The 27656-nt window shown below is 46.5% G+C and overlaps 2 protein-coding genes across 8 annotated transcripts in view; one reads left to right on the top strand and one right to left on the bottom strand.

Annotated features, from left to right (window-relative positions):
• Positions 1-27656, bottom strand: part of Fer1l5 (fer-1 like family member 5) — a 51370-nt gene that overhangs the window by 21473 nt on the left and 2241 nt on the right. Inside the window, exons 2-19 of the mRNA XM_046420112.2 lie at positions 26207-26259; positions 25554-25645; positions 24855-24963; positions 23288-23342; positions 22711-22820; positions 21322-21450; positions 20564-20626; positions 19837-19887; positions 16004-16034; positions 14295-14410; positions 14026-14143; positions 13608-13660; positions 11350-11418; positions 8101-8144; positions 7924-8006; positions 7755-7846; positions 6708-6836; positions 4854-5031 (exon numbers count right to left, since the gene is read on the bottom strand). Coding sequence (XP_046276068.1) covers positions 4854-5031; positions 6708-6836; positions 7755-7846; positions 7924-8006; positions 8101-8144; positions 11350-11418; positions 13608-13660; positions 14026-14143; positions 14295-14410; positions 16004-16034; positions 19837-19887; positions 20564-20626; positions 21322-21450; positions 22711-22820; positions 23288-23342; positions 24855-24963; positions 25554-25645; positions 26207-26259 — 1575 coding nt within the window. The remainder of the gene's footprint in view (positions 1-4853; positions 5032-6707; positions 6837-7754; positions 7847-7923; positions 8007-8100; positions 8145-11349; positions 11419-13607; positions 13661-14025; positions 14144-14294; positions 14411-16003; positions 16035-19836; positions 19888-20563; positions 20627-21321; positions 21451-22710; positions 22821-23287; positions 23343-24854; positions 24964-25553; positions 25646-26206; positions 26260-27656) is intronic.
• The window catches only part of Kansl3 (KAT8 regulatory NSL complex subunit 3), a 49187-nt gene continuing 46825 nt past the window's right edge, over positions 25295-27656 (top strand). For 2 of the 7 annotated variants that reach the window (XM_046420113.2, XM_046420115.2), the window contains exons 1-3: positions 25295-25444; positions 25949-26090; positions 26512-26766. The gene's annotated coding sequence lies outside the window, so the exon portion shown is untranslated. The remainder of the gene's footprint in view (positions 25445-25948; positions 26091-26511; positions 26767-27656) is intronic. The other 5 variants (XM_046420119.2, XM_046420116.2, XM_058571390.1 and 2 more) reach the window with 4 other exon arrangements.

The following is a 27656-nucleotide window of genomic DNA, read 5'->3' on the forward strand; positions in this document are numbered from 1 at the left end:
GATACAGTTGAAGAAAACTCACATGGGGAAAGGGTTGTCTTTTTAACAAATGGGGCTGGAACAATCCAGTATCCACACACTGATTAATTTAAAATGAATCATAGAAAAAAAATAAAACAAAATGAATCATAGAGCTGAATGTAAGAACTAAAACTATAAAAAAGAAAAATAGAAATCTTCATGATTGTGGGTTAGGCAAAGAGTTCTTAGACACCCCCCTCCCTAAAAAAAAATGGATTTGATTCAAATTTAGAATATTTGCACTTCAAAAGACACCATTAAGAAAATGAAAAGACCCGGTGTGGTGGCACATGCCTATAATCCTAGCAGCTCAGGAGGCTGAGGCAGGAGGTTCATGAGTTCAAAGCCAGCCTCAGCAACTCAGCAAGACCTTAAGCAATGTAAGGAGACCTTTTCTCCAAATAAATTAAAAAGGGCTGAAGATGCAGCTCAGAGGTAGAGAGTTTGCCTACCATGTATCAGGCCTTGGGTTCAATCCCCAGTACTGCAAAAATTAATTAATTAATTAGTCAAAAGCGCTTACTATTTTGATAGCTCCCTTTCTATTTATATAAATTTTTATGTTCTTGCTTTTTTCTTGATTAGACTTGTTTGTTTTTTATCAACTTTTAGTTGTATTATTTCTCCTCTATTCCATATATTTCTGCTCCTACTCCTACTTTTTCCTTCCTCCTACATAATTTGAAAATAATTTGTTATTCTAGCTTCTTTCTGATACAAGTACTTTAAGTTATGTTCATCTGAGTATGATTTCATCCCAGAGATCCTGATATTTTAAGCTTTTATTATTACTTGTTCAAAGTGCTTTTTATTTACTTTTCTTGTACTTTCTTCCCTGACCTCTGAGATATTTATAAGTGTACCATTTAATTTTGAAATAATTGACATGTTGGGGTAGGGGTCTATAGATCCTAAGGTGGGATTGCTTTCTAATGTAACAAATCATGCAAGAAACAGTGTCTGAGCCGGGCGTAGTCGCCTATAATCCCAGCAGCTCCGGAGGCTGAGGCAGGAAGATCTAGAGTTCAAAGCCAGCCTCAGCAATAGTGAGGCTGTATTTTGTCTCTAAATAAAATACAAAAATAGGGCTGGGGATGTGGCTCAGTGCCAAGTGCCCTGCATTCAATCCCTGGTACAAAAAAAAAAAAAAAAAACAGTAAGCATGATTTCAACTTTTTAAAAAAGTAATAGAGGTGCTGGGATTGTGGCTTAGTGGTAGAGTGCTCGCCTAGCATGCATGAGGTACTGGGTTCAATCCCCAGCACCACATAAATGTAAAATAAAGATATTGTGTCCACCTTAAACTAAAAAATAACTATTTTTAAAAAGTAAATAGAAATGCTTTTTATATTGAGTGTATTGGTTACATATATGTCAAATTTTATCCAATTGAATACTTCAAATAGGTGGGTTTTATTGTACTTCAATTTTACCTCAATAAAGCCACAGGGGAAAAAAGACACACACACACAAAAAAAAAACTGGCACAAGGATCAACAAATAAATCAGTGGAACAGATGAAATTCTATAGAGACCACAGTCCATAGTTAACTGAACTTCAACAAAAGTTCCAATATGAGAATGAACAGGTTTTTTTTTTTTTTCAGCAAAGAGTGCTTAAAGGAGATACACACATCAACCCCTCCCCTCACACCAAATGCAAAAATTAAGTCAAATTAGATCATCAACCTAAACATAGGAGCTATAACTGTAAAACGTATAGAATGAAACACAGGAGACTATCTTCATAATCGTGGGTGATGGTCTAAGGCAAATATTCCTTAGGCTTTATAATGTATGAAACGTGAAAGAAAACATAATCCACAAATTGAAATCAAAATTAGAAACTTCTGGGCTGGGGATGTGGCTCAAGCGGTAGCGTGCTTGCCTGGCATGTGCGGGGTGCTGGGTTTGATCCTCAGCATCACATACAAATAAAATAAAGATGTTGTGTCCACCGAAAACTAAAATAAATAAATAAATATTTAAAAATTCTCTCTCTCTCTCTCAAAAAAAAATAGAAACTTCTGATCTTAAAAGGGCATTGGAAATGGAAGAGCCAAGTCACAGACTGAAAAATATTAGCAGAATACATCTGATGAAGGAGTTGGATCCAAAATACAGAAGATGCTGCAGTTCCATACAAAGAGGCAACTTGGTGAAAGATAGGCAGCAAAAGACTTGAACAGTCCCTTTGCTAAAGAAATAAGTGAATGGGATGCCTGTGAGTCCTTTGGCTCAGGAGGCTGAGGCAGGAGGATCGTGAGTTTGGGGTCAGTCTCAGCAACTTCGAGAGGCCCTAAGCAACTTGGTGAGACCCTGTCTCTAAAGAAAAAATAAAAATGGTTAGGGATGTGGCTCAGTGGTTAAGCAACCCTGGGTGCAATCCCTGGTAAAAAACAAACAAACAAACAAAAAATCGTGAATGACCAATTTTCTATATTTTCAACTGGGTGGTGAGTTCATGGAGCAGATCTGGCAAGAAAGTCAAGGTACACATCATAAGAAAAATGCAGCCAAATGAATTGATGAAAGATATGAGCACGTTTACACATAAGGAAGAAACGAGTGTCTATATACATATGAGAAAATTCTCAACGCTCATTTAGAATCAGGAAAAAGCAAATTAAGTTCACGTGAGATTCTAGTTCTCATTCATTACATTGGTAAAAATTAAAAGGCTGGGCAATATCAAGTACTGGTGAGAACGTAGCCTAACAGGAATTCTCATACCATACTGAGAGTATAATTTGGCATAATCGCTTTTGCTTTGAGATTCTTTTCCACTCCTAGGTATATAATTTAGAGGAAGCCTTGAGTTTGTGACCAGGAGACACGTACAAGAATGTTCATAACAAAATTATTATACTAGCAAAAAGAGGTACAACCTAAATATCTACATATACCACATAATTTATGGTATAATCATGCAGTGAAGTATATACAGGAATTAAAATGGATTGCAGCTACACAGACCTAAATAAATACATACTGTTGAAAAAAGATTGAAGACAGATGAGTACAGACTGAAAGAGTACATCATATTAATTAGAAAAACAGTATGCTGTCTAAGATTTCATACATGGGGGTAGGAATCAGGAAGATAAGGATGATTAGCAACAGAGGATCAGGGTTATTTCTGGGGTGAATGGTTCAGTGTCTTCTAAGACACTAACAATTTTCTGTATTTTAAGATGGGTGGTGAGTTCATGGGAACTCATTATTTAAACTGCACATAAACCTTTTATATACTTTTTCGTATGTACGTTTCATAATATAAAAAACAAGTAGAACATGATGTTAAATGCAAGAGACCAGCCACAAAGAAACATGTTGTATGATTCCATGTGTATGAAATGTCCAGGAAAATCTTTATAGGAAAACCTATCAAGACAGAAGTCAGACTGATGGTTGTCTAGGGCTAGGGAGGTGGGAGAAATATGGGGAGTGAGTGCTACCTTTTCTCTCAGTACAAATATATATATATATATATATATATATATATATATATATATATATATTAGTTGTAGTTGGACACAATACCTTTATTTTACTTATTTATTTTTATGTGGTACTGAGGATCAAACCCAGGGCCTCACACATGCTAGGCAAGCGCTCTACCACTGAACTACAACCCCAGCCCTCAGTAAAGCTTTTATTTAAAAAACAAACAAACAACAACAACAAAACACAGAAGTGGAGGCTGGGTGCAATCGTGCACACCTCTAATACCAGCAATGAGGGAGGCTGAGGCAGGAGGATCACAAGTTCAAAGCCAGCCTCAGCACCTTATTGAGGCTCTGAGCAACTCAGAGAGACCTTGTCTCAAAGTAAAAAATAAAAAGAGCTGGGGATGTGGCTTAGTGGTTAAAAGCCCTTGAGTTCAATCCCGAGTATCCAAACAAAACAAAACAACCAGGTGAACTATTGGGACCTATAGAAAGGCTGCCAGTGGGACACAAGATGGTGAAACTGATGAAGGCGAGAGGAAGACAATTTTGTGGTGCCAGTTGTTCTCAAAATTCTAGCACATGCCCAGATCACCTAGAGGGTTTGTTAAAATGTGGCTTGTAGGGCCCCATGCCCAGATTTTCTGATTTGCTAGTCTTGGGCAGGGTCAAGAATCTATATTTCTAACAAGTACCCAGGTAGGTGATGCTGCTGCCGCCCAGGGACTGGGCCACTCTACAGTGCCTGGCATAGGTGTCCAATAGATCGATATTGGATGAATGAATGAGCAGAGGGATGATTGCTGATTGGGTGTTTGAGAGAGTGGATGGGTAAGGGTTGGATGAAGGGGTAAAGGACGGGTGGACTGGGAGGGGATGGTAACTGGGTGGCTGGGTGGGAGATGGTCCAGAGTCATAGAGGAAATGAGGTTAGAAGTTGTAACATGGAAAGCAGTGTAAAGAAGAGCATGAAGTCGAGACCTAGCTTCAACTCTTGGTTCACTGCCTACTAGCTGTGCAATGATTGGCAAGTGACTTCATCTCCCCTAAAGTTAGTCTCCTCATGTGTAAAATATGGGTAGATGATGCCTACTAATGTTCCATGAGCTAATATCCTTGGAAGAAATGGCACAGGGCCTGGCAGACAATGGTTGCTTTCCACTTTTTTTTTTTTTTTTTGGTACTAGGGATTGAACCAAGGGGTACTTTACTGCTAAGCTATATCCTCAACCCTTTTTATTTTTTATTTTGAAACAGGGTCTTGCAAAGTTGCCCTTGGTGGCCTTGAACTTGCCATCCTCCTACCCCAGCCTTTAAGTAGCTGGGATGACAGCCATGAACTCCTATGCCCAGCTTCTCCTCTTTATAGAATCTGATGATTACCATCATATATCACTGGGCTGTACTGTGTGGTTGACACTAGAGGCTTGTAATTCAGGTCCATCTTGTTTCCATAGTAGCCGATGCTGACCTCAAACTGGATCAGGTCCTTAAAGCTGGGCATCATTGTACAGGAGATGAAGACGACACACAGGCCATACTTTTGGCGGTTCTGCTGTTTCTAAAATGATACCCCCCCCCCATCCTCAGTACATAAATAAAAAGGAGAACAAAGCTGTACTGACAGGCAGGAAGGTGAGGAAGAAATGCCCTGTTTCTTTCAAAAGCCATCTTGGCTTCCCTTTACAGTGAGCTAGACCTTTATTGAGACCCTTCTTGTACCTAGTTGATCAAGAGCAGGTACTTTCAGGACCTCTGTCACTTGGCCCACTCTACCTGGCAACCCTGGTTCCCTCCCCTCCTGAAGTTGGGCAGAAGGGACTCTTCTCTGGTCAGGCTAGGCTCTGAGTTGGTTTAGCCCTTCCCCATTCTGAGTAAAGAAGCCCCTTCCTTTTTATTTAAATCCCCAACTCAAAAGAGTGGTCAGGGTGGGCAGGGTGTGGGGCTGGGGTTGTGTACACTCACACCCGAAAATCTGCACCTTTCCACTTCCTGCCTCAGCTGCTCACTGTCCTCTGATTAGGTCCATTCCCACCATACCTCTTACCTGCCCAGGCCCTCTGTCCACATCAGTCCCTTTCATTTCTATATTCCCCATCTGCTCACTGGCTGGTCTCCCTCCTCCTAAAAAAATAACTGTCTTTCTCCCACCTGAGTTCCTGGCTAATGGCTATCCAACCGTGTCTCCTTCTACTTCTCATACGAGTTTCTTAGTGTCTTCTTTCCTCACCCTGTCTCCAACTTCTCCCTTCCTTCTATGGTGGCCCAGCATCTCCCCTGAGCAATGGCTACCAGGGCTTCCTGAAACAACTGTAGACACCTTTCACTTCTCACCATCTCTCAAGCACATTTGAGATCCACAATCACCCTTTTTCTCCCATTCTGAGAGGACTTCTGCACACTCCTCCTCCACCTGCCTCTTAGCCTCTAACATCTTGAGGCCCCTTTTCACTTCACCTCTCTCCCTGGGCCATTAATTCCAGGACCACAGGTGCAAACCCTGGTGACACACCCTGGTGGCTAGCAGCCTCCAAAGGCTGGGCAATGTATCCACATTTCACAAGCACATGTCAGAGATGGGATTCATTATCTTCCCCAGACCTGCTCCTCCTTCAGAGGGCCCATCTTGGTGCCTGACACCCCTGACTACCTTGGTCCATCAAAGAAGAGAATGGACATGAGCTTAGGGAGTCAGCCTCACTTCTTATGTCTTGTTGGTCACTGACTCTGACTATTCTGTTTCCAAAGGTCTTTGAAACCTTTTCTCCTCTCTTCAAACTCTCTCCACCAGGGCTCTCCCCATTTCTCCTTATTGTGTAACACCAACTTACTCCCCTCCAATCTACTGTTAATACTGCTCCTTATGCCCTTTGCCAATTCAATGGCCCTTCACTGGTTTGGGGAAGAAATCTAAATCCCTTACACTATTTTTCAAAGCCCTGAGAAACTAAGGTATGAATGAACATTCCTCCTCCACTGGCTTATTATGCATTTCTTAAAATGAAACCTTGTTTTTTACTGGGTTCCCCCCACCCACCCTTCCACCAGCGTCACCACTGGAGATTTGGCAAGTATGAAGGTGCCAGACAGGGACTTAGGAAATACTAAGGCAGATGGATAGAGCATCTTTACACATCCAACTGTATCGCTCACAGTCAGGGGCTGGTACAGGGCCAGAAACTGGGGTCCACAGATTTGGCTGAGGGGCTCTCTTCCAAGGCTGTTTCCCACAGTTACCTCTACCCTGATCACATCACGAGAGAGATCCTTTATCCAAGTTTCTTGTTGGGACTTGAGTTGGGTGATCAACTCCAGGTAGACTCGACCTCGGTAAGATAAACCATCCCTTACAGAGTCGTGAATACACTATGGCAAGAGAGAAGAAAATGGGGAGAAAAGGGGTGAGAGGGAAAGAGCTGGCACATGTCTCCAGAAATCCCCACAGCAAAGCCAAGGTTGTCCGGAGACTGCCTGCCTGCCGCCTGCCTGGGGTACCTCCGGCCACAAACTCCGGAAAGAATTCCAAATACGACAGACACCTGTGTGGCTGGAAGTCTCTAGGCCTCATCCCTCTTCTGCACCCTAGCACCCACTACTCTTGTTCATGGAGGCCATGTGCCAGCCACTTTGAAGTGTTCATGGAGACCACACGCCGGCACCTTTAAGGATGCAACTAGGTCAGGATTGATCACCACTGAGCATGCGCTCCAAGTCTGGCCAATCAAGGCACACTCTGCCTCCTTGACCACAGTGATTGGTCCAAAGAGAGCACACCTGACCTAGAGAGGCCAATTAGAGTGCTTCCCTGGTTCCCAGCCCGTTACCCGAATGTGGCCCAGGAGAAAGGCGTGAAGAGCCAAAGCGAGAGGGAGTCTCTGACCAGCCGCTTCTGCATGTGGCGCCTGAGGCCCCTCCTCACTCGGAATCCTTCCCAGCCTCCTTCCTTTTCCATGTAAGCCAATTCGAGCTAGGTTTCTGGCACTTCTCACCACTCTTGAATTACCCCATGCTTTTCCATGCTTATCTGCGCCTTGTCCTTTCAACCCGTCGAAAATCTTACCCGAGGTCTCGTCTCAGTGCCCCTTCCTCTGGGACTGTCTAGAGAACCGCATCTGTTCCTTTCTGGGGCCACCGCTTATGACCCACAGACACATGGCTATCTATGTAACAGGCTTCCTGTCCTCTGCTGGAGTGTGGTGGTCAGAAATCAGGACTGAGTCCTTCCCAGGTCTCCTGCTTTACAGTGATAACTTTTACCTCCTAGAGCTGACACGAGAAGCTTACAGGGTCTGCGTAGATCCTGAAAGGGGGCTTTTTACCCCCACGAAGAGTCAGGAAGCAGGGGCCAAAGCAAGGCAGGAAGCCAGAGTACATCCCTGGAAGGAGAGGGGGTGAGAGCAGGTGGGGCCCAAGTGGGAGAGGTGTGGGAGGTTGGGTCCAGGGCTTTGCTTGCCTTCGATCAGTTCTCCAGAGGACGAGATCTGGTTGAGGCACAAGGTGACAGTCCCGATTTCATCCCAGCAGTTCTGCTTGGGGCTAGGGAGAAACACATTCGGGTGGGCTGAGCCCCTGGTTGGGCTCCTATGTTGTCCTCCCCGCATGTGCTTCAACTTCTAGCCCCTCTGTTTACCAGTTCAAGACTCTGAACTTGATGTATCTGGAGAGGCAGGGCATCTGCAAGGTGAAGGCAAGAGCAGTGAGTCACTGGGATGGCCTGGGCCTTGCAGAGATATTGAGATTGATTGGGAGGTTTTGGGGGCAAGGCCCAGAACAGTTACCAGTCAATCACAGACAAGCTGAATTTACCAGGGAGCTTATGGAGTTCATCTTTTCATGGTTTGGCCTTAGGCTTAGCTGCACCCAACTTATAGGCCCTGGGACTATCACATCATCATCTTTTATCTTAAAACGATCTCTTAAGTTCAATCTTGAGGACCAAGAGAACTGGGCCCTCCCTTACTGTGAACCTTCGAAGTTTAAATGAGTGTCATCAAACCTTCTCCTCCAAGAGTAAATAAATAATAATAACTACCACCCTGGGGGGGTTTCTGTCGTCCACCAGCCTGTGCTGAACAATTTCCAAAGACCAGCTGAGTGTGATAATCTCAACAACCCCACAAACCAGGTGCTATTAATATTCTCATTTTCAGCTGGGCGTGGGGTGGCTCACGCCTGCAATTCCAGGGGCTCCGGAGGGGGAGGCAAGAGGATCACCAGTTCAAAGCCAGCCTCAGCAACTTAGTGAGGCCCTAAGCAACTCAGTAAGACCCTGTCTCTAAATAAAATACAAAATAGGGCTGGGGGTGTGGCTCAGTGGTTAAGTGGTACAAAACAATCCTGGTACAATCCTGGTACAAAACAACAACCTCATTTTCATATGGGGAAACTGAAGCATAGAGGGGTTGGTTTCCTCAAGTTCTCCTGTTTCATGCAGAGGCTGAAGCCTCAAATCTCTTAACAACTCTGCCATAACCCAGTGAGGGCTGTGATTTGTTCCTATATACAGATGGGTAATGAGGCCCAGAGGGACCCTCTCAAGGTCATATAATAAAGAGTGGCATCAGGATTTGAATTCCAGCTTCTGAGTCTTATCTCTGCTTTGCATATGTTTTCCTCCTTGTTTTTTTTCTTCAGTTATTAAAAGAAAATAGGGACTGTGGCTATGGCTCAGCAGTAGAGCACTCACCTAGCATGTGCAAGGCACTGGGTTCAAGCCTCAGCACCACATAAAAATAAATAAAGAAAATAAAGATATTGTGGGCTGGGATGTGGCCCAAGCGGTAGCGCACTCGCCTGGCATGCGTGCGGCCCGGGTTCGATCCTCAGCACCACATACAAAAGATGTTGTGTCTGCCAAAAACTAAAATAAATAAATAAATATAAAAAAAATTCTCTCTCTCTCTTTAAAAAAAAAAGAAAAGAAAGATATTGTGTCCAACTATAATTAGAAAAAAATAAAAAATAGAAAATAATAAGGAAAAAACTCATGTAAAACAGAAGTTCTGGGTTTGAAACCCTGAGTGGGATCCCAAATCTCCTTATTTGGGGCTTCTTATCCTCCTAATAGCAGTTCTTGAGATGTGGCTGGGAACCTCCTGGTTCTCCACCCTTTCCATCCTTTCTTTTTTTTTAATATTTATTTTTTAGTTGTAGTTGGACACAATGAATACCTTTATTTTATTTTATTTATTTATATATGGTGCTGAGGATCGAACCCAGTGCCTCCTATGTGCTAGGCGAGAGCTCTACCGTTGAGCCACAACCCCAGCCCCACCTTCTCCATCCTTTCTACCCCTGCCTTGGTAGCTGGGGACCAAGTGAGGAGTAAGGAAAAGGCTTTCTAGTTGAGCACATGATAAGAAAAAACTGCCCAGGTTAAGAAAGAATCCTGGAAGGGGAGAGATGGATGCCATGGCCATCCAGGTCGTCCAAAGTTATGAATTCTCCAAGTTCTTCAAGTTCATGGTCAAACCATCTTTTCATCCATTCCATTAAGAATTTCCCCCCATCCCGGTTCCTTGTCTAGATTCAAGCCTATTGTTTCCCCTCCATCTCTGTGCCCTCAAGTTGGCCATTGCCACAGGCCCATTTTCAGCAGTGTCCCCCTGACCAGGTGGCCTCAGGTGCTGGCACCTGTGTGCAGCTAGTCACCCTGCCTCTTCATAGCGAGGCTCATATCTGCCTGGTACCTTTCCAAAGGGCTAGTGATGATCACTCCAAATGAGCCCCACCGTGGAGACCTGGCATGAGTGAAGTCCCGGGGTCTTTAGCCACTATCACATTTTGGAAGGCCAACATATGAACATCCGTGGAGGACCTGGGCCACCCACTCTTCACAGCCACAGAAAGGTGAAAGAGATCTGAGCAAGACTATGTGCTAGGCCTCTTCTAAATTCCCCTCCTCCATTAAGAGTCTATAAAATCATCTAAGGAGGTAGGGATTATGAGGAATTATTGAAAATGATGACTCACCAGGAGGCCAACTGGGGGAAGCTTCTAGAAACATCAGGGAGGTAGTTCAGAGGAGAGAGGAAGAGAGCTAATTTTGTATTGCACAATGGAAGCTATAAGAAAGCTAGACACCCTCTGGGTAGGCAAACTGATATGACACAGATTTCTCTGCACTTGCACTTAGGAGAGAGCGTATTCTGATTTTACACACAGCTCTTAGGAGTTGGCATTGAGTCAAAAGGTCATTAAGGCTCAACCAGGGCTTCAAGAGAGCTGTCATCCACGACAGTTCATAAATGACCTAGAAGAACTGAAAGGCTAAGAGATCAGATGACAGTACTCCACAGCAAAGAGCATCTTGGAGCCATTCTGTGTGGACGTTGACACAGCCCTGTCTACACACAGCCCAGAGTAATAGCTAGGCTTCCAGGATGCCTTGGGGCCATCTACACAGAGCTGTCATTATCTTCAGGGTACTTTGCCTTGAAGGTAGAAAATGTACACTACAATCTAGGATGAGCCTTTAAATTGATTTGCTTTTTGTTTGTTTTGTTTAGGAGATGAGGTCTCACTCCATTGCCCTGGCTGGTTTCAAACCTTAAGTGATTGGCTTAAGTGATCCTCCTGCCTCAGCCTCCTGAGTAGCTAGACCATGGCTGCCTGTTTATTATCTTTTCTAAATATGGGTGAGGGGCACATTTAAATTCTCTGGAAAGTTCATTTGCATGGTTCACTCATTGCTTCATACTGAATAAATAAATCAAGGTTTTCCCTATCTGAGCTTCCTTGTGCTTTCTTGAGGTAGAGCCCCGGCTCCCCTCACTGGGCTTCCTGTCTTCACTTTCCATCCATATTCACACATGAACACTCAAGATTCCCTTCCGTTGGGTGGGGGGGGGCAAGGGTGAGCATGATGGAACAGCCATACCTGAATCTGGAAGGTCAGGATCTGGTTCCATATTGGGTTGTCGGTTTGAGTCTGCACAATCGTCTTGAGCTGGGAACATCCAAAAGCAGGTGTTATGGTTTGCATCTTCAGCGTTCCCCAAAGACTCATATATTCAAGGCTGGTCCCCAGCTGATGGAGCTACTGGGAGCTGGTGGGACCTTTAAGAGGTGGAGCCTGATGGTAGGAAGTGAGGTCACTGGGGGCGTGTCCTTGCAGGGGGCGATTGGGACCTCAGTCCCTCCTCCTCTCTTTGCTTCTTGGCCACCAAGAGGAGAGCATCTTTGCTCCACCACAGGCTGTCTCCATGGTGTTGTGTCTCACCACAGACCCAAAAGCAGGAGAGCCACTGACCATGGACTGAAACCTCTGAAACCATGAGCCAAAACAAACCTTTGCTCCTTTACATTGTTTCTCTCAGGTACTTTGTCACTGTGATGGAAAGTTGACTAACACAGCGTGGTCAGTGCCAGCCTGTCCCTTCCTCCTCCTACTGGCCTCACTTTCCAGCTCTCCCTTCCAGCTCACAGGTGGACTCTGTGGCACCAAGTGATCAGGCTTGTCCTTGGAAGTTGTCCTTGGACAACTCATCAGCTGCCACTTCAATCCCTTGGTTACTTATCTCAAAGCATCTGCCAGGCCCACACTCCTCAGTATTTCTTCTTAAATCACCTTCCAATGAACATTTTTTTCCTTTATTCTTTTATATTTATTCATATTTTTAGTTGTAGATGGACACAATACCTCTGTTTTATTTTATTTATTTACTTATTTTCATATGGTGCTGAGGATCAAACCCAGGGCCTCATACAAGCCAGGTGAGAGCTCCACCTCTGAACCACATCTCGAGCCCTCCTTTATCTTTCCTTTCTTCCTTTCTTCCTCATAACATGCTGAGTAACCACCCTACCCCTGAGTTACGTTCACAGCCCTTTCATTTTTAAATAGGTACAGACAGGGTTATAACTTTTACTCCATGAGTGCATACACAGAGATTATGGTGGATAAATTACAAAATCCCAATTGAAAAATGGCCCAAACAATGGCTGATGATAGCAGAATACCCTTAAATCCACCAACTGACATAAAACTTAAACTTAGCCTTACTCTAGGTGATGATATCTATGAAATCAGGTGTCAGATCAGGTGTCAGTTGGCATTGTTAAGCTTTTTAGGTACACTAAAATAAACACAAACTTGTCAAGTATTTTAAAAAATGTGTGTCACAGGGCTGTGGTTGTGGCTTAGCGGTAGAGCACTTGTCTGGCACATGTGAGGCCCTAGGTTTGATCCTCAGCACCACATATAAATAAATAAAATAAAGGTTTTATGTCTAACTATAACTCTAAAATTAAAAAAAAAAAAGTGTGTCACTTGTCACCCAAGAATTTCTCCACTAGTTCTGGGATACCCAGACCATAGGAAAATAAATACTCCGTGTGATAGTTTTAAATATACACCCATACTCTTTGATACTTCTCCCTTCAGAAGGAGGACCTTAATTCTTTTCTCCTGACATGTGGGCTGGATTTAACAACTAGTTTTAACAGATAGAATAGAGTAAAATGACGTTTTGTGACTTCTGAGACAAACCTATTTAACTTTAACCTAGCCTTCCCCAAATCTGAACACAGAATTTTTGTTGTTGTTGTTGTATTGGGGATTGAACCCTGGGGGTACTTTACCACTGAGCCACATCCCCAGTCCTTTTCATTTTGTCCTTTCTCATTAAGTTGCTTAAGGCCTCACTAAGTTGCTGAGGCTGACCTCGAACTTGTGATCCTCCTGCCTCAGCCTCCTGAGTCGCTGGGATTCTAGGCGTGCATCACCACGCCCTGCAACATAGGACTTAACATCTGCAACATGGGAGCTGACACCTGCCAGGACTTTTGGGATGTGCTACTTTGAGGTTTCTGGAAGGTTAGCAGTTCTCTAGCTCAGGTCTTTTTATTTACAGATGAAGAAACTGAGGCCAAGAGGGCAGTGCCACTGCACTTTGTTTGTGGGCAGTTATTTTACCCACTCATTCGTGGGCCAGGTGTTTGGTTCCCGTGGGCATCTTCTCCTTGCAGGGCTCTGGGCATTCTCTGGCAGCGGAGTTGGGTGAGAAGTGGCCTCCACCCGTCCACTGCCCCGGCTCCAGAGGCTCACCCTGCTCGTTGGTGGATGAGCTAGGATTCCATTTCTGGGGTCCCAGCCCACTCCTTTTTTCAGGTGCCATGTTCTCTTTTTCTACTTACCTTCTCCCCAATGAGTTCCACCTCCAACACAGGATTTACAATCGGGCGTTTCTCTATGCACAAGAAATTGAAAGACTCTGAGATGGCAGCAGCTTTTTTAAGGAGGTAGAAATGGAAAAATGACACCACTACTTAACCCCCACTCTGCCCCTTCTGTGTGACATCCACTCCACACAGAAGGGGGGGAGTGGGGTGGGATGATCAGAAAGTACGGTGAGTCTGCATCTGGGCATCAAAGGCCGGTCAAGGCACAAAGGGACACCAGGGTGACCTTGGTCCAACAGTCTTGGAGGACTTCATCTCACTCTGTCCCCCACCCCACCTCTTAGGTCAGTGTCAAAAGGAATGAGAAGGCCCCACGAGGGTCTGGGCTGCTCCCCTGCAGGCAAGTTCAGGGGGGTCCCTCCCCTTCTCCCACCAGAATGGAGATCCTCTGCGCAGTAGATGAAGAACTGTAGGTAAGCCATCTTGATGGGGACTGCCATGGACTTGAAGACCTGCACATCATCGGTCGAGTAGGTCAGCTTCTGATCCACCTGAGAGCAGACAGGGTCAGTGTTGTGGGGAGGTCACAGCCAGGGTGGGTGGAGTGGGACCACCCTACAGGGACACGCTGGATGAAGGATGGTTGTGCAGGTTAGAGGCCAGGGTAGAAAATGCTCCTGGGGCTGGGCGGGGTAGCCTCACCGGGGCCTGGTCGCCAGCACCAAGGACACAGATGGTGACTTTCAGGTAGCCTCTCACGCCGCTGGTGGATTTATTTGGATGGCAGAGGCCCAGCCATTTCCTTATGATTGCGTGACCTGGAGAAGCAGAGGGGCTACGGGAGACCAGTCTCTAGTCTCCACGGCTCCCCCTGAAACCCAGCACTGTTGCTGGGGGAGAGGGGGCAGGAAAGGTGCCTCTTAACCTTCTGGTTCCCACCCTACGGTAGAGGAGATGAGATCAAGAGTCACTTCAGCCATTAGGGGATCCTCCTAGGGTTGCCAGCTATTGCCTCCATGAAAGAGGGTCCCCTGTCCACCTGGGAACCTGCTGCTGTGACTGGCCTGGTCTGGAGTCAGACACGATAGAGGCAGCCATCTGCCCCACCCCAAAATCCAAATCTCAGCCTGGTAGTATGTCATGGCCAGGTCATGGTGGAAACCACCACTCAATCACCAGGGTCCCACAGAGGAGTGGTTAGTAGAGGGTGGGTGGGTGGGGAGGAGGAGGGATAGAGAAGAGATGTTCACTGGGTACAGGGGTGCTGCTGAAGAGGAGGGAATAAGGCTTCTAATGTTCCAGAGCACAGTGAGGTAACTATGGTTGGCCATAACTGTCCATTTCAGGGGCTGGGGTTGTGGCTCAGTGCCTAGCATGTATGAGGCATTGGGTTCGATCCTCAGCACCACATAGAAATAAATAAATAAAATAAAGGTATTGTGTCCATCCACAACAAAATATATATTAATATATAATTATATTAGTTAATTAATATATATATATATATATATATATATAAATTATCCATTTCAAAATAGCCAGCAGAATTCTGAATGTTAAAACACACATAAATGATAAATGTTTGAGGTAACGAATATGCCAGTCACCCCAATCTGATCAAAGGCAGCCTTAGCAAAAGCAAGGCACTAAGCAACTCAGTGAGAGTTGGTTTTTTAAACCAACTTCAATCAAGCCATGCTGGTCTCAATAAATAGAAATCAAACTCAGGGATGCAGTCAAAAGTTAGCATTTGATGCAAAGTTTTTCAGAAAAATCTGCTGTTATAATAAAGTAAGGGCAGGGTGTGCTGGTACAGGCCTGTGATCCCAGCAACTCTGGAAGCTGAGGCAGGAGGACTGTGAGTTCAAAGCCAGCCTCAGCAACTTAGCGAGGCCCTAAGCAACTCAGCAAGACCCTGTCTCTAAATAAAATATAAAAAGAGAGCTGGGGATGTGGCTCGGTGGTAAAATGTCCCTGGGTTCCAACCCTGGTACCATTAAATAAACAAACAACAAACGAACAAACAAGTAAATAAAGTAAGATAAAATACCATAGAGTACAGTAAAATATTATCAAGTAGAGCCTTCTAATACTTTCTCCCCATGTGGTGGGATTTTTTTTTTTTTTTTTGGTACCAGGGATTGAACTCAGGGGCACTCAACCACTGAGCCACATCCCCGGCCCTATTCTGTATTTCATTTAGAGACAGAGTCTCACTGAGTTGCTTAGCAGCTCACTTTTGCTGAGGCTGGCTTTGAACTCGTGATCCTTCTGTCTCAGCCTCCCTAGCTGCTGGGGTTACAGGTGTGTGCCACCACGCCTGGTTCATGTGGTGGGATTTCAAGGTGACTTGACCCTGTCCTGATTTTTCTCAGTAGAATGCACGTGTATGGGTAACCTCCGTCACCTACCTGGACAATGGTAGACAAACCCAATATCTGTCTGAAAAGACAAGAGAGGGGGAGGAGGGTTAGTCTAGCTGTGCTTTGACGCTCCAGTGTTCCCCGCCAAGGCCCAGGTGTTGGAGGCCAGTCCCTGGCTAGGTACTCTTGGGAAGGGGTGGAACCTTTGTGTGGGACCTAGAAGGAGGCCAGGTCACTGGGGGCCTGACCCCAAAGGGTGATTGTGGGGCCCTGGCCTCTTCCTCTGTCTCCTTTATTTCCTGGCCATGAGGTGGACTACTCTGCTCCACCCTGCACTCCTGCCATGATGCGTCACTAAAGACCCAGTCATGGACTGAAACCTCTACAACTGTGAGCCCAAATGAGCCTTTCCATGTGTCTGTACATACACGACCCCTAGCCACACACCCATCCTGGCCTGCATCATACCATTCCTCAGGCCATCTGCCAGGGGAAAAGGAGACCCAGAGCCTCTTTGCTTCTCCTTGATCATCCTGTTCCCCCGGGACAGGACACACACACACACACACACAAGCACACATGCACACACTCACACATGCACACTCACACGCACAGTCTCTCAGGGATTTGTGATAGTAAGGAAACCTGACTCACACAGGTCTCCAGTCAAGGTGGGTCACACTGGCTGACCCAATGATAGTATTTACTACTGGTGTTTGACACAATCTTTGCCTTAAATCGTCTGATTTTTTCTTTTTCTTTTTTTGCTACTGGGTATTGAACTTGGGGGCATTCCACCACTGAGCCACATCCCCAGCCCTATTTTGTATTTTATTTAGAGACAGGGTCTCACTGAGGTGCTTAGTGCCTCACCATTGCTGAGGCTGGCTTTGAACTTATGATTCTCCTGCCTCAGCCTCTCAAGCCACTGGTACAATAGGCGTGTGCCACCGCACTCTACACTCCTCTAATATTCAGTGACTGGGAAGGTAGGTAGGCCTGTGGTCACCTCCATTCTGCACAGGAGGATCCTGAGTTTGAGAGAAATGGCCAAACTCTTATAAACAGTGAAGAAGTCTGCTCTGGAACAGGTTTTACCCAAGAGAAAGGAAGGCATGTGTCCAAAATAAGACTTATATGTAAATGTTTTACAATAGCTTCATTGTAATAGCCCCAGGTTGGAAGCAGTCGAAATGTCAGCCAACAGATGAACGGATAAACAAACTATTATGTCTATACAATGGACTATTACTCAGCAATAAAAAGGAACAAACTGTTGCTATATGCAACGTGGAATGAAGCTCAAACTAATTGTACTTAGTGAAAGAAACAAGATGAAAAAGGGTATACCATGTGATTCCATTTATGTAACATGCTAGAAAATGTAAACAATCTATAACAGTGGATAATAGATCAGTTCCAGGTATGATGACACATGCCTGTAATCCCATCAACTTGGAAGGCTGAGGCAGGAGGATTATAAATTTGAGGCCAAGAGCTAGGGGTGTAGCCTAGTGCTAGAGCACTTGCCTAGCATGTGTGAGGCACTGGTTCAAGTCTCAGCACTGCATATAAAGAAATAAAAATAAAAAGGTCCATTGACAATTAAAAAATATTAAAACATAAATAAATAAAAATAAATAAGTTTGAGGCCAACCTCAGCAATTTAGTGATAATAAATAAATAAGTAAATAATAAAAGGGATGGGGGTGTATAGCTCAGTGGTAAAGCGCCTATGGATTCAGTCCCCAGCAAAGAAAGAAGGGGGGTGGGGAGAGAGAAGAAAAAACAGGGAGGGAGGGAGGGAGGAAAGATAGATCAGTGATTGACTGAGGATGGGAGGAGGTAGGATGAGAGGAAGAGGAAGGGCCCGAGGGAACTTTTGGGGAATGATAGATGTGACAGATACATTTATTATCTTGATTATGATGATGGTTTTATGGGTATGTACATATTTAAAAATATATCAGATGACACATTTAAGTATGTGCAATTCATTGTACGGCAACTGTATCCCAATAAAGCTATACCACGACAAAGCAGAATTCAGGCTCAGTCACTCCTCAGACAGTAATAGATGTAGTCAGTGACCAGCAATGGCGTGGCAGGAAGAGAGCCCCACAGGCATTCTGTGCCTCCTGCTGAAGTCACCTTGCTAAATAATTGCTCCCAGTCTGGTCAAGCCTCTGGATAGAGAATGGGGAAGTGGGGTGAGATACGACCCCCTGGAAATGCAATCTAGATCGGAGAATACCAGGTACAACTATTGTTTCCTTAACAGATAAATTGCAAGTTAAGAAAAAAAATTTTTAAGGGGACCAATGGAATAAGAAACCTAAGCTGCACATTTGCTAACTGCAATGAATGGATCTGGTTTGGATCCTGATTTGAACAAACTTTGAAGAATTCTGGCCGGGCATGGTGGTGCATGCCTGTAATCCCAGTGGCTCAGGAGCCTGAGGCAGGAGGATCAAAGTTCAAAGCCAGTCTCAGCAATGAGAGCAATGAGTACCTAAGCAAATCAGTGAGATCCTGTCTCTAAATAAAATACAAAAAGGGCTGGGGATGTGGCTCAGTGGTTAAGCACCCCTGGGTTTAATCCCTGGTACCAAAAAAAAAAAAAAATTGAACTTCAGTACCCATATGCAATATTTGGTGTGCAATGAAACAATATTTGGACATTACTGAATTATAGCTGTTTATAAAAATTATGGAGGCCTGTTGTTTTAGATAAAACTACTGCACTGGGTCCAAAGAGACTAGACTAAATATCAAAATGAGTCACCCATGCTGAAGTTCCATCACTTCAATTGTTATGTGACCTTCAGACAATCAGGAGAATGAGAGCCAGATTCCTGAACCAGGTACGTCTGTACAATAACGAACTTCCTCTGCTTTATTCCTTACGAAAAGGAACTTGTTGTTAAGCAGTCAGTTATTTTCCTATTGTTCTGTCCCCCTGTCCTTGCCTTATAAGCAAAGGAACTTTGTGATGACCAATCTGCCTTTCTTTTTTGTTATTTTGGGGAGGGGGTGGTAGGAACTGAACCCAGAGCCTCATGCTCACCAGGCAGATACTCTTCCACTGAGCTATATATTTTATTTTGAGGTAGGGTCTTGCTAAATTGCCCAGGCTGGCCTTAACTGGCCTAGCCTCATGAGTCTCTGGGATTACAGGCATGCACTCCCGCCCCTGGCTTGTTTCTGGGTTTTTTTTTTTTTTTTCCAGTCATTCTCTGTCCATAAAACCAACTTCTTCTGCTTGACCTATTATTCTGTTTTATGCAATCAAGCATTGCTCCATTCTAGAATCTCAAAATAAGCCTCTTTGACAGATCTAAGAAGTATCTGTTGTTTATCTAAGATTCAAATATAACCAGGCATCCTGTATTTAACCTAGCACCAACCCTTTCCTGATATTCCTGGATTTTGAGACTCTTATTTTAACCCTCCCTGACTGTGTGAACTCCTCTCTCAGTTTGTGTCTTTTCAAATTACATTGTTGTCCTCTGTCCTCACAGGCAGCAATCTTTCTTTGGGTTTCTCCAACACTTAACACTGGCCTTTTTGTTTCCCCAGCGCCCGTTACCTGGACGCAGACATGTGTCTACAGTATCATGAGTTTGGGTAACTCAAGATGGCGCCCAGTACTTCCCTAACTGTTACCTACTTTAATCCTCACAATGACCTTGCAGTTTGGGTCTATTATTATTCCCATTTTACAGACAAGGAAGTAGAAGCTCAAAGTAATTGGTCTAAGCCACTTAGTTGGTAGGTGGATCAAGCCTAGATCTTTCCTTTCCCTTAGGCTTGGGGGTGGAGCCCAGAGAGGGTCTGGGCAATGGTTTGACCAAGCCTGCAATTTGATATGCTGGACTCACTTGGAATCTCCCGATCTCTGCTTTGGATCGTGGCAATGCTGAGTTCACCACCTGCAAGGAGAGTTTCCAGAAAGATCTTAATTATTCACAGCTTCGATTTCCCCCATCCCCTGTGGAAGCAATAGGAAGGACATATTCAGGGTCCCCAGGATTTAAGGAATGATTCCTAACAGCCAATGCTTACACGTTTTTTTGTTTTTGTTTTCCTCATTGACTTTACAAAGGAACCCTGTTCTATTTCATGGATCAGAAAGGCCAACTCAAAGCAAGGGGTTGCGCAGACTTTCTGCACTACATCTCATCGTGATTGTTTCTGTGTCTAGTTCCCAAGAACATGTAACCGTTTCCAGGGGACAAGCCTCCTTGCTTTCCTCAGGTGTGTGATAAACTCTCTCCATTGGGAGCAGCTCCCTCTGGTTGGAGAATGGATTAGGCCTCTGGTGACCTGAGAATCCCGACACATGGAAGTGGTCACCTGTTCGCCACAGCCCACCCCCCTCAAACCTGCCTGTTAGCCATCCATGACATTTGTTGAATGAATAAATGAATGGGAAACTTGGGCCACCACGGGGGTAAAGAAGATGGTGGAGAGGCTTCTTTGGGGTCAGAAAGACAATTTCAGGTGACCCTGGCTCTAAGGGCATGGGCTAGGGCTGAAGTGCTTCTCAGGATTGAGGTGGGACAAGAAAATGGAGCCATTTTGCTGGGGACCAGTTTGGCTCCTCACCTGGATTAGGATGACTTCATCGAAGAACTTTGCTGGAATCTCATGGAAATTCTGGAAGAAAATCTGGGAGGCAGAGAGAATTGGTAGGGGGTGGGGTGGAACCATGTTTCTCTCTCCACTCCCTCAAGGACCCAATAAACCTGAAACTCTGGAATACTGTGCTTCTTTCCCCCAACTTTGAGCATTTCAGTGACTTTCAGTTTAAGACCACCTCACATTCCTCCAGTAACACAGGACTCCTGGACTCCCAGAGGGCTTTCTATCCAGGTAAAGGCGAAGGGGAGGGGGTCTCTGGAGAACCTAGCCAGCCAGCTGCCCTGATGTTGTGGTTTGGATATGAGGTGTCCCCCCAGAAACTCCTGTGTTAATGCAGGGATGTTCAGTGATGAAGTGATTGGGTTGTGACAGTTGTAACCTAATCAGTCCATCCGAGTTAGAATGGTCTTTGTAGGCTGGTAAGGTGCGCCTGGAGGAGGTGGGTCATGGGTGGGGGGGTGTGCCCAGAAGGATTGCAATTGCTTTTGGGTTCAAGTGCTGTGCCCACCCCCACCAGACCATCAGCTCTTCAAAGGCAAGGCTCCAAATGATCGTGCTCTATACTCCCAATGCTAAGCACAGTGCCTGGCCCTCAGTACGTGCTCAGTAAATGCTTGTAGGAGACCTACTTGAAGACACCCTAGATAAGAAGCAAGCGTTTCCTGCAGGAAACGCCCACCCCCTGCCTGGCCCAATTGCCTGACCTGCCCCGCTCAGCCTACCTCATTGAAGAAAGGGTTGTTTCCCATCTTCACCCGTGTGTTATGCTGGTGGCCCGCAATGGTCACCTTTGTTGTGGCCTTGATGTTGTTGCCCATGAGCTGTCGCCCTTCAAACACCTTCACCCGCACCTATAGAGGAAAGCACACAGGAGAGAGATGCTGGGGGCCCAGGCTCCCCTTCCCCTACAGGGACTCTTCTTTCAGTTGTTGTGATAAGCAGCATTTCAGGTACTATGGATAGAGAGAGACTCCAAGGGGAAAGGCTAGGAGCAGCTGAACTCGAAGCAGCCTTGGGTTAGCAAGGTCCCAGGTCACTTAGGTTTTGTCCCAGGACACTGGGATTTTTTTTAAGCAGGTGTATGACATGATGATCAGACATCTTTGAAAGACCATGATAACTAAAATACACAGGGAGGGTTAGGAGTACAGCTCAGCGGTTGAGTAGTTTCCTAGCATATACAAGGTGCTGGGTTCAGAAAGCAAATAAAGAACAGGTAGGAGGGGCTGGGGATGTGGCTCAAGCAGTAGCACGCTCGCCTGGCATGCGTGCAGTCTGGGTTCAATCCTCAGCACCACATACAAACAAAGATGTTGTGTCCGCTGAAAACTGAAAAATAAATATTAAAAATTTCTCTCTCTCTCTCTCAAAAAAAAAAAAAACTGTTTTGTTTTGTTTTTTTTAAAAAAAAGAACAGGTAGGAGAGAGCCATGTTTGGGGGTTCAGGAGGAGGCTATCTGTCGGTGCGGTTCAGGGAAGTGATAGTCATGCGCCATGCAGGGAATGGGCATGGAAAGGGAGAAGTGGGGCAATGGGTGACAGGAAGAGCTAGGATTTGGCCATGACCTGAATGTGGGAAGAGGGGAAAAGTCAAGTTCGGACCTCCTGGGCAGGTGGCATGCTGGAAACAGGCAGAACCCTGGCAGCAATGTTGGGCCGCAGGCTATGGATCAGAGTGGGGTTAGTGAGGCATGGATGGGCTTCTGGAATTCACATGGCATCTGCAGACCTTGCCCTGCGCCCCCTCACACCCTGCTCAGCCTCCCCCCCACCACCACCCCGCACAGTTTGATTTGACCTTGTAGGATTCTCACTGGTTTAGCCAACAATCCACAGACTTGGAAGGGCGGGTCCATGCCCTCTGCCTCCCAGCATCTATGGGGGCCTGTGGGGCGCACACTGGGCCCCTCCTACTGCCTCACCAGATCTGCTCCAGTCCCAGCCACAGGCAGACATTCCTAGAAAGGCCCCTGGAGGAGCAGGGGATGTGATGAGGTTCTAAGGACCTGAAGCTGGGTCTGACCATGACCTTGTGAAGGGGAGGGGATGGCTGAGGGGCATGGTGAAGATGTCAGTGGGTCACATGGACTTTCAACCTGGGGAGTCCTCACCTGAAAGTGTTGAGGCTTTGAGGACAGGACCACTGGTGTGGTGGCGCCAGGAACCATCAGCTTCTGACGGGCCGCCTCTTTCATAGTTATGCCCAAGACGTCTTCCTTTTCTAGAGAAGCAGTCCAGGGAGGGCGTGGAGGCTGGAGCTCAGGGGGCACAGAGCCATTTCCCTCTTTCATCACTCTGCCCCCCCCCATGACCAGCCACTGACTAAAAACATGGCCAAGACTCCTTAATAGGGGCACATGTGCTCCCCAGAACATTTCCAGGGACCCCTCCCACCCTCAGTAACTGTGATCCCTGGACCCAACTCTTCACAATGGGGGCTCTTGGAAATGGCCATCCTTGTACCCCCTATGCCCACTGAAGGCTGGGCCTTTGTTTGAAGATGACAAGTGGACACACGAGGAGACAGATGGCCTTCGCCAGATGTCTGGGGATGCGACCACTAGATCTGTATGGCTTCCAGGGACCCTAACCTGATCACAATCCTTCTGAAAGCCTCAAGGGTTGGGTGTCAAAGGTTCCAAAAAGCCCATCTAGCTATGCTGGGAGAAGCCCCGGGGAAGGACAAACCTGTCCTCTCAAAGTCCTCTTGGGTCATATGGAACACCTGTAGGTTGACAGTGCACTGCAAAGCAAAGGCAGGGGCTTGTCATCCAGACCCTCGAACACTCCCAGGCTGGCCAGGCTCACAGCCAATCCTCTGGAGGGGAGTGACGATGCCCCTGATATGGGGCCAAACCTTGCGCAGTCGGGGTGCAGGGAAGACATAAACTGGAGAGGAGAGAGCAGTGGAGGGCTCTGGGAGAATAAAGGAGCCACACAGTGGTGGCAATGGCAGCAAGAAGGTGGTGAGGAGAGGGAGAGGTGACGGGGCGCCCATCAGGAACCATCTCTCCCCCTAGCTTAGCATCTCTGACCTCCTACAAAGACCTCCTAACTGACCTCCTGCTTCCAGAGGACCTCGCCACCCAACTGGCTTTACACCATCACCAAGATGGCTTGCTCACCTCCCCAAGGGCCCTGAGCCATCAGAGGAAAGCCACCACTCAGCAGTGCAGACCACAGGGCCCTTTAACTTGGCCACCCCCTGCTTCAGCTCTGCCACCTCACCTTCTCCCCCAAATACATGCTGAAAGTATAGGCAGCCCCCCTCCATGAACTTGCCTCTTCCCCACACACTGAGGCCCCTGCCTGGGTTTCCTTCTTTTCCTGCCCACTGGAAAAAGGAATGCTTTTCTGAGAGACATAATATACAAATAGATGAGGCCACATTACACATAAAAATAAAACTCTGACCATAATCTGCAGCAACCTACCCAGGCGACTAATCCATTATCTACAGCAACCAGCCCAGGAAGGCAGCCTTCATGAAGTCCAACTTGTAGGAAGTCAGACTCCTATCTCTAACAACAATCCAGGAAGCCAGTCAATGACCGCCAGTCAATGACCACCAGCCTCTAATGGCCAGGACTGGATGAAAAACAACCTGACAGTTGCCCTAATTTTTGTCCCTGTTCACAACTTAGGACCAAGTAGAGAAATAGGCTCCCCAAACCAATCACAGAGAATGCTGGGATTCTAGTTAGCCAGTCTCTGGTTTCCATGTAACATCTTCACTCAGGCACACTCAGAGCCTACCATTTCCCCACTAAAAAGCTTTCCCACTCCCCTGTTGCCTTCAAGTGTCTGCTAAAACTCAATTTTGGCTGGGCACGGTGGTGGTGCACCCCTGTAATTCCAGTGGCTCAGGAGGCTGAGGCAGGAGGATAGCGAGTTCAAAGCCAGCCCCAGCAATGGCGAGGTGCTAAGCAATTCAATGAGACCCTGTCTCTAAATAAAATTCAAAATAGGGCTGGGGATGTGGCTCAGTGGTCCAGTGCCCCTGAGGTCAATCCCCGGTAACCCCTCCCCTAATAAAAAAAATCAACTCAATTTTTCATCCCAGTGCTAACTCTCAGGACAATCTATTGATCTTTCTCAATGGATAGATGGAAGGGGAGCTGCCAGGTGGATGGCAGGGTGGGGGAGTCGGCAGACAATGGCAGTGGGCTCCCTGCTGGAGTTCAGAAGCTCAGCTCTACCAGCTGCTCCAATTCCCCCGAGCTGCCCTGCCGTGGCCTTCCTGGGCCTGACTCACATCTGTGGGCTCCATGGAATGGTTGAGCAGGACCAGGTCCTTCACAAAAAGGACCTCACGGGATTTTTTCTCCAATGACTTGAGCAGTACAGTGGCCAAACCAATGAACCTGGGGAAGGAAGGAGCAGGGGTGAGATCCAAACCAGGGGACAGGGTGGTCTCCTCTGTTGTAGGAAAGGCCTTAGCTGGGATGGTTTTCTCTCAGGAACTGAAGAACCACCCAGGGAAACAGGGGATCCACCAGAAGGCGCAGGGCTCTCCTCACTCTGGGGCTCCCAATGCAAGTAACTGCTGATTGGACTAAGAGTGGGCACCTGACTGAAGCTGAGCCAATCAGATTCTCTGAACTGCCATAAGGTCACTCCCAAGGGGTTGTCACTCTGGGTTGGGCATTAGAAGGGACCTTGTTAGGAAGCCAGGCTTTATTTAGCCAGAGAGAAGAAGGAAGGGGAGGCCCGTAGCTTCAGAAGGCCAGAACTGTTGCTGGAAGCCCAAGTTCTCATCCTAAACAACTTGTTCCAGGCCCCACCCGCTTTCCTCCCTGACTGGCTGAAGTGAGCTCCGTCCTTGCAGCAGAATGAGTGTGAGAGGTGAGATGGATCTGCTGCTGCTGCTCTGGTCAGGGAGCCAGGCTCCACCTCTCTCTCTCTCTCTCTCGCTCACTCTCTCTCTCTCGCTCTCTCGCTCTCCCCCCCTCACCTTTCTTTCTTTGATGGGGTCATGTCCCGAAGGATGATTTGCAGGAAGGAGTCTTTTTCCAGGGGGCGATTCCAGAGGTACCATACTAGGGCCTGTGGAGGGCATGGAGAGGTCAGTGTCCTTCCTTTGCCCTCCCCATCACATCCTCCTAAGAAGTGAGGAAAGGCTGGGGACAGGGGCTGCTACCATATTTCCCGAAAACTTGGATCTTCCCTCGTGTCTAATTTCCTGAGATGGCATTTGCTGTCTTGCCCAAAGGATAGGGTGTCCCATCTGGGTTCCTTGGCTTGATCTGGAAAGCTGTGTTAGGAGTTCAGGAGCTTGGGGGAGGGGCAGCAAGAATGGATGGAAGAGGACACGGGTGTCCTACACGGGGATCCTTGTCTCTGCGTCAGACTTCTAGACACACATCTGTGGATTGGTTGGATCAGTGGATGGGCCACACCATGGTCAACCCCAGAGCTGGGAAGAAGCACTAAGAAAGCCGTGGGAATATAACCTTGTCAGATTGGAGATGCCTCGGCCTCGGGAAAGCCGGTGAGGCTCCCTGTCTGCTCCCCAGGCCTCTAAGCACCTGCCTGGACCCCACCATTGTCCCCTTGCCATTGGGGTCAGTGAGTGATTCCTCTTCTGGGCTTGCCCTGGGTGTCTACCTCATTCCATATGGGGTCATTCCCTTCTGCCACATGAGTTCTTTTCTTCATATCTGCAGAGACACCAAAGGGCCAGCATTGGTCGTAGGAAATATTTCAATGTCTGGGCTTGATGGGGTCAAGGGACATAGTACGTTGTAAGGACTTTTCCCATCTACTTCTGCAAGTGTGAGAGGGCATTGATTGTGTTTTTTTTTTTTTGGCAGGAGGCAGGGGAGGATGTTTAGAAATTTCTCACTTTATCACCCTGTATGACAGAAAATGCTTTGTCCCTTTCATTTTCTTCCTAAATCCTTCATTCCCAGCGTCTTCCAGTCAAGTGGGCCAGTGTGGCTCATTCTGGTCAATTGGGTACAAGAGCCATATTCACAACTGCCAGGCCGGGCTCCCAAAATCTGCACGTGAGTCTCCATTCTCCTCTCCCCCTCACCCTATGGCCACCTGCAGAGTGGTGATTTCACACCCACAAGGGACAAGCAGCTGATCCCCCACTGGATCCTGCCATGCAAGAGACCCCCCCTGACCAGCACCATCCACACAGGACTTGGTGTGAGTAAGAGGTAAACTTTCGTTGTTATGCACGGAGATTCAAGGTTTATTTTATTTATTTTTAGTTGTAGACGGACACAGTACCTTTATTTATTTATTTTTATGTGGTGCTGAGGATTGAACCCCGCACACCACATGTGTGAGGCAAGTGCCCTAATGTGAGGCAAGTGCCCTACCGTTGAGCCACCACCCCAGCCCCTCATGGTTTATTTATAATCAGGGCAAAGGTTAGAGCACCCTAAGACATCCTGAGACATCTGTAATGGGCTGAATGCTCTTTACCCACTAAAATCCCTCTCCCCCAGAAATTTCTTAATTGAAGACAGTCAATAATCCTGCAAAATAATTTTTAAAATGGTAAGTTACTTTGAGCATCTTCTTAAGGAAAGAATGTGAATGTGTGTGTGTGTGTATGTGTGTGTTTCTATGAGCCAGGGGTGCAGGGAACTGGGTGGTATGCAGGGAAGATGCTGAGAAGGACAGGATGAAAAGAATAAAATAGCAAACATAGCCAGGTGTGGTGGCGCAGGCCTGTAATCCCAGCAGCTTGGAAGGCTGAGGCAGGAGGATTGTGAGTTCAAGGCCAGCCTCAGCAACTTAGCAAGGCCCTTAGTAACTCAGTGAGTCCTGTCTCTAAATACAATATAAAAAGGGCTGAGGATGTGATTCAGTGGTTAAGCACCCCTGGATTCAATTCCCAGTACCAAACCAAACATTGAATATAAATAGGACTGGGCATAGTGGTGCACACCTATAATCTGAGCTGCTTGGGAGGCTGAAGCAGGAGGATCACGAGTTCAAAGCCAGGCTCAGTAATTTAGAGAGCCGTAAGCAACTTAGGGAGACCCTGTCTCAAAATAAAATATATAAATAAAAAAGGGGTTGGGATGTGGCTCAGTGG

Source organism: Marmota monax, unplaced genomic scaffold (genome assembly GCF_021218885.2).
Source record: "Marmota monax isolate L192 unplaced genomic scaffold, Marmota_monax_Labrador192_F-V1.1 WCK01_AAM20220418_F8-fsc00178, whole genome shotgun sequence".
NCBI lineage: Eukaryota > Metazoa > Chordata > Mammalia > Rodentia > Sciuridae > Marmota > Marmota monax.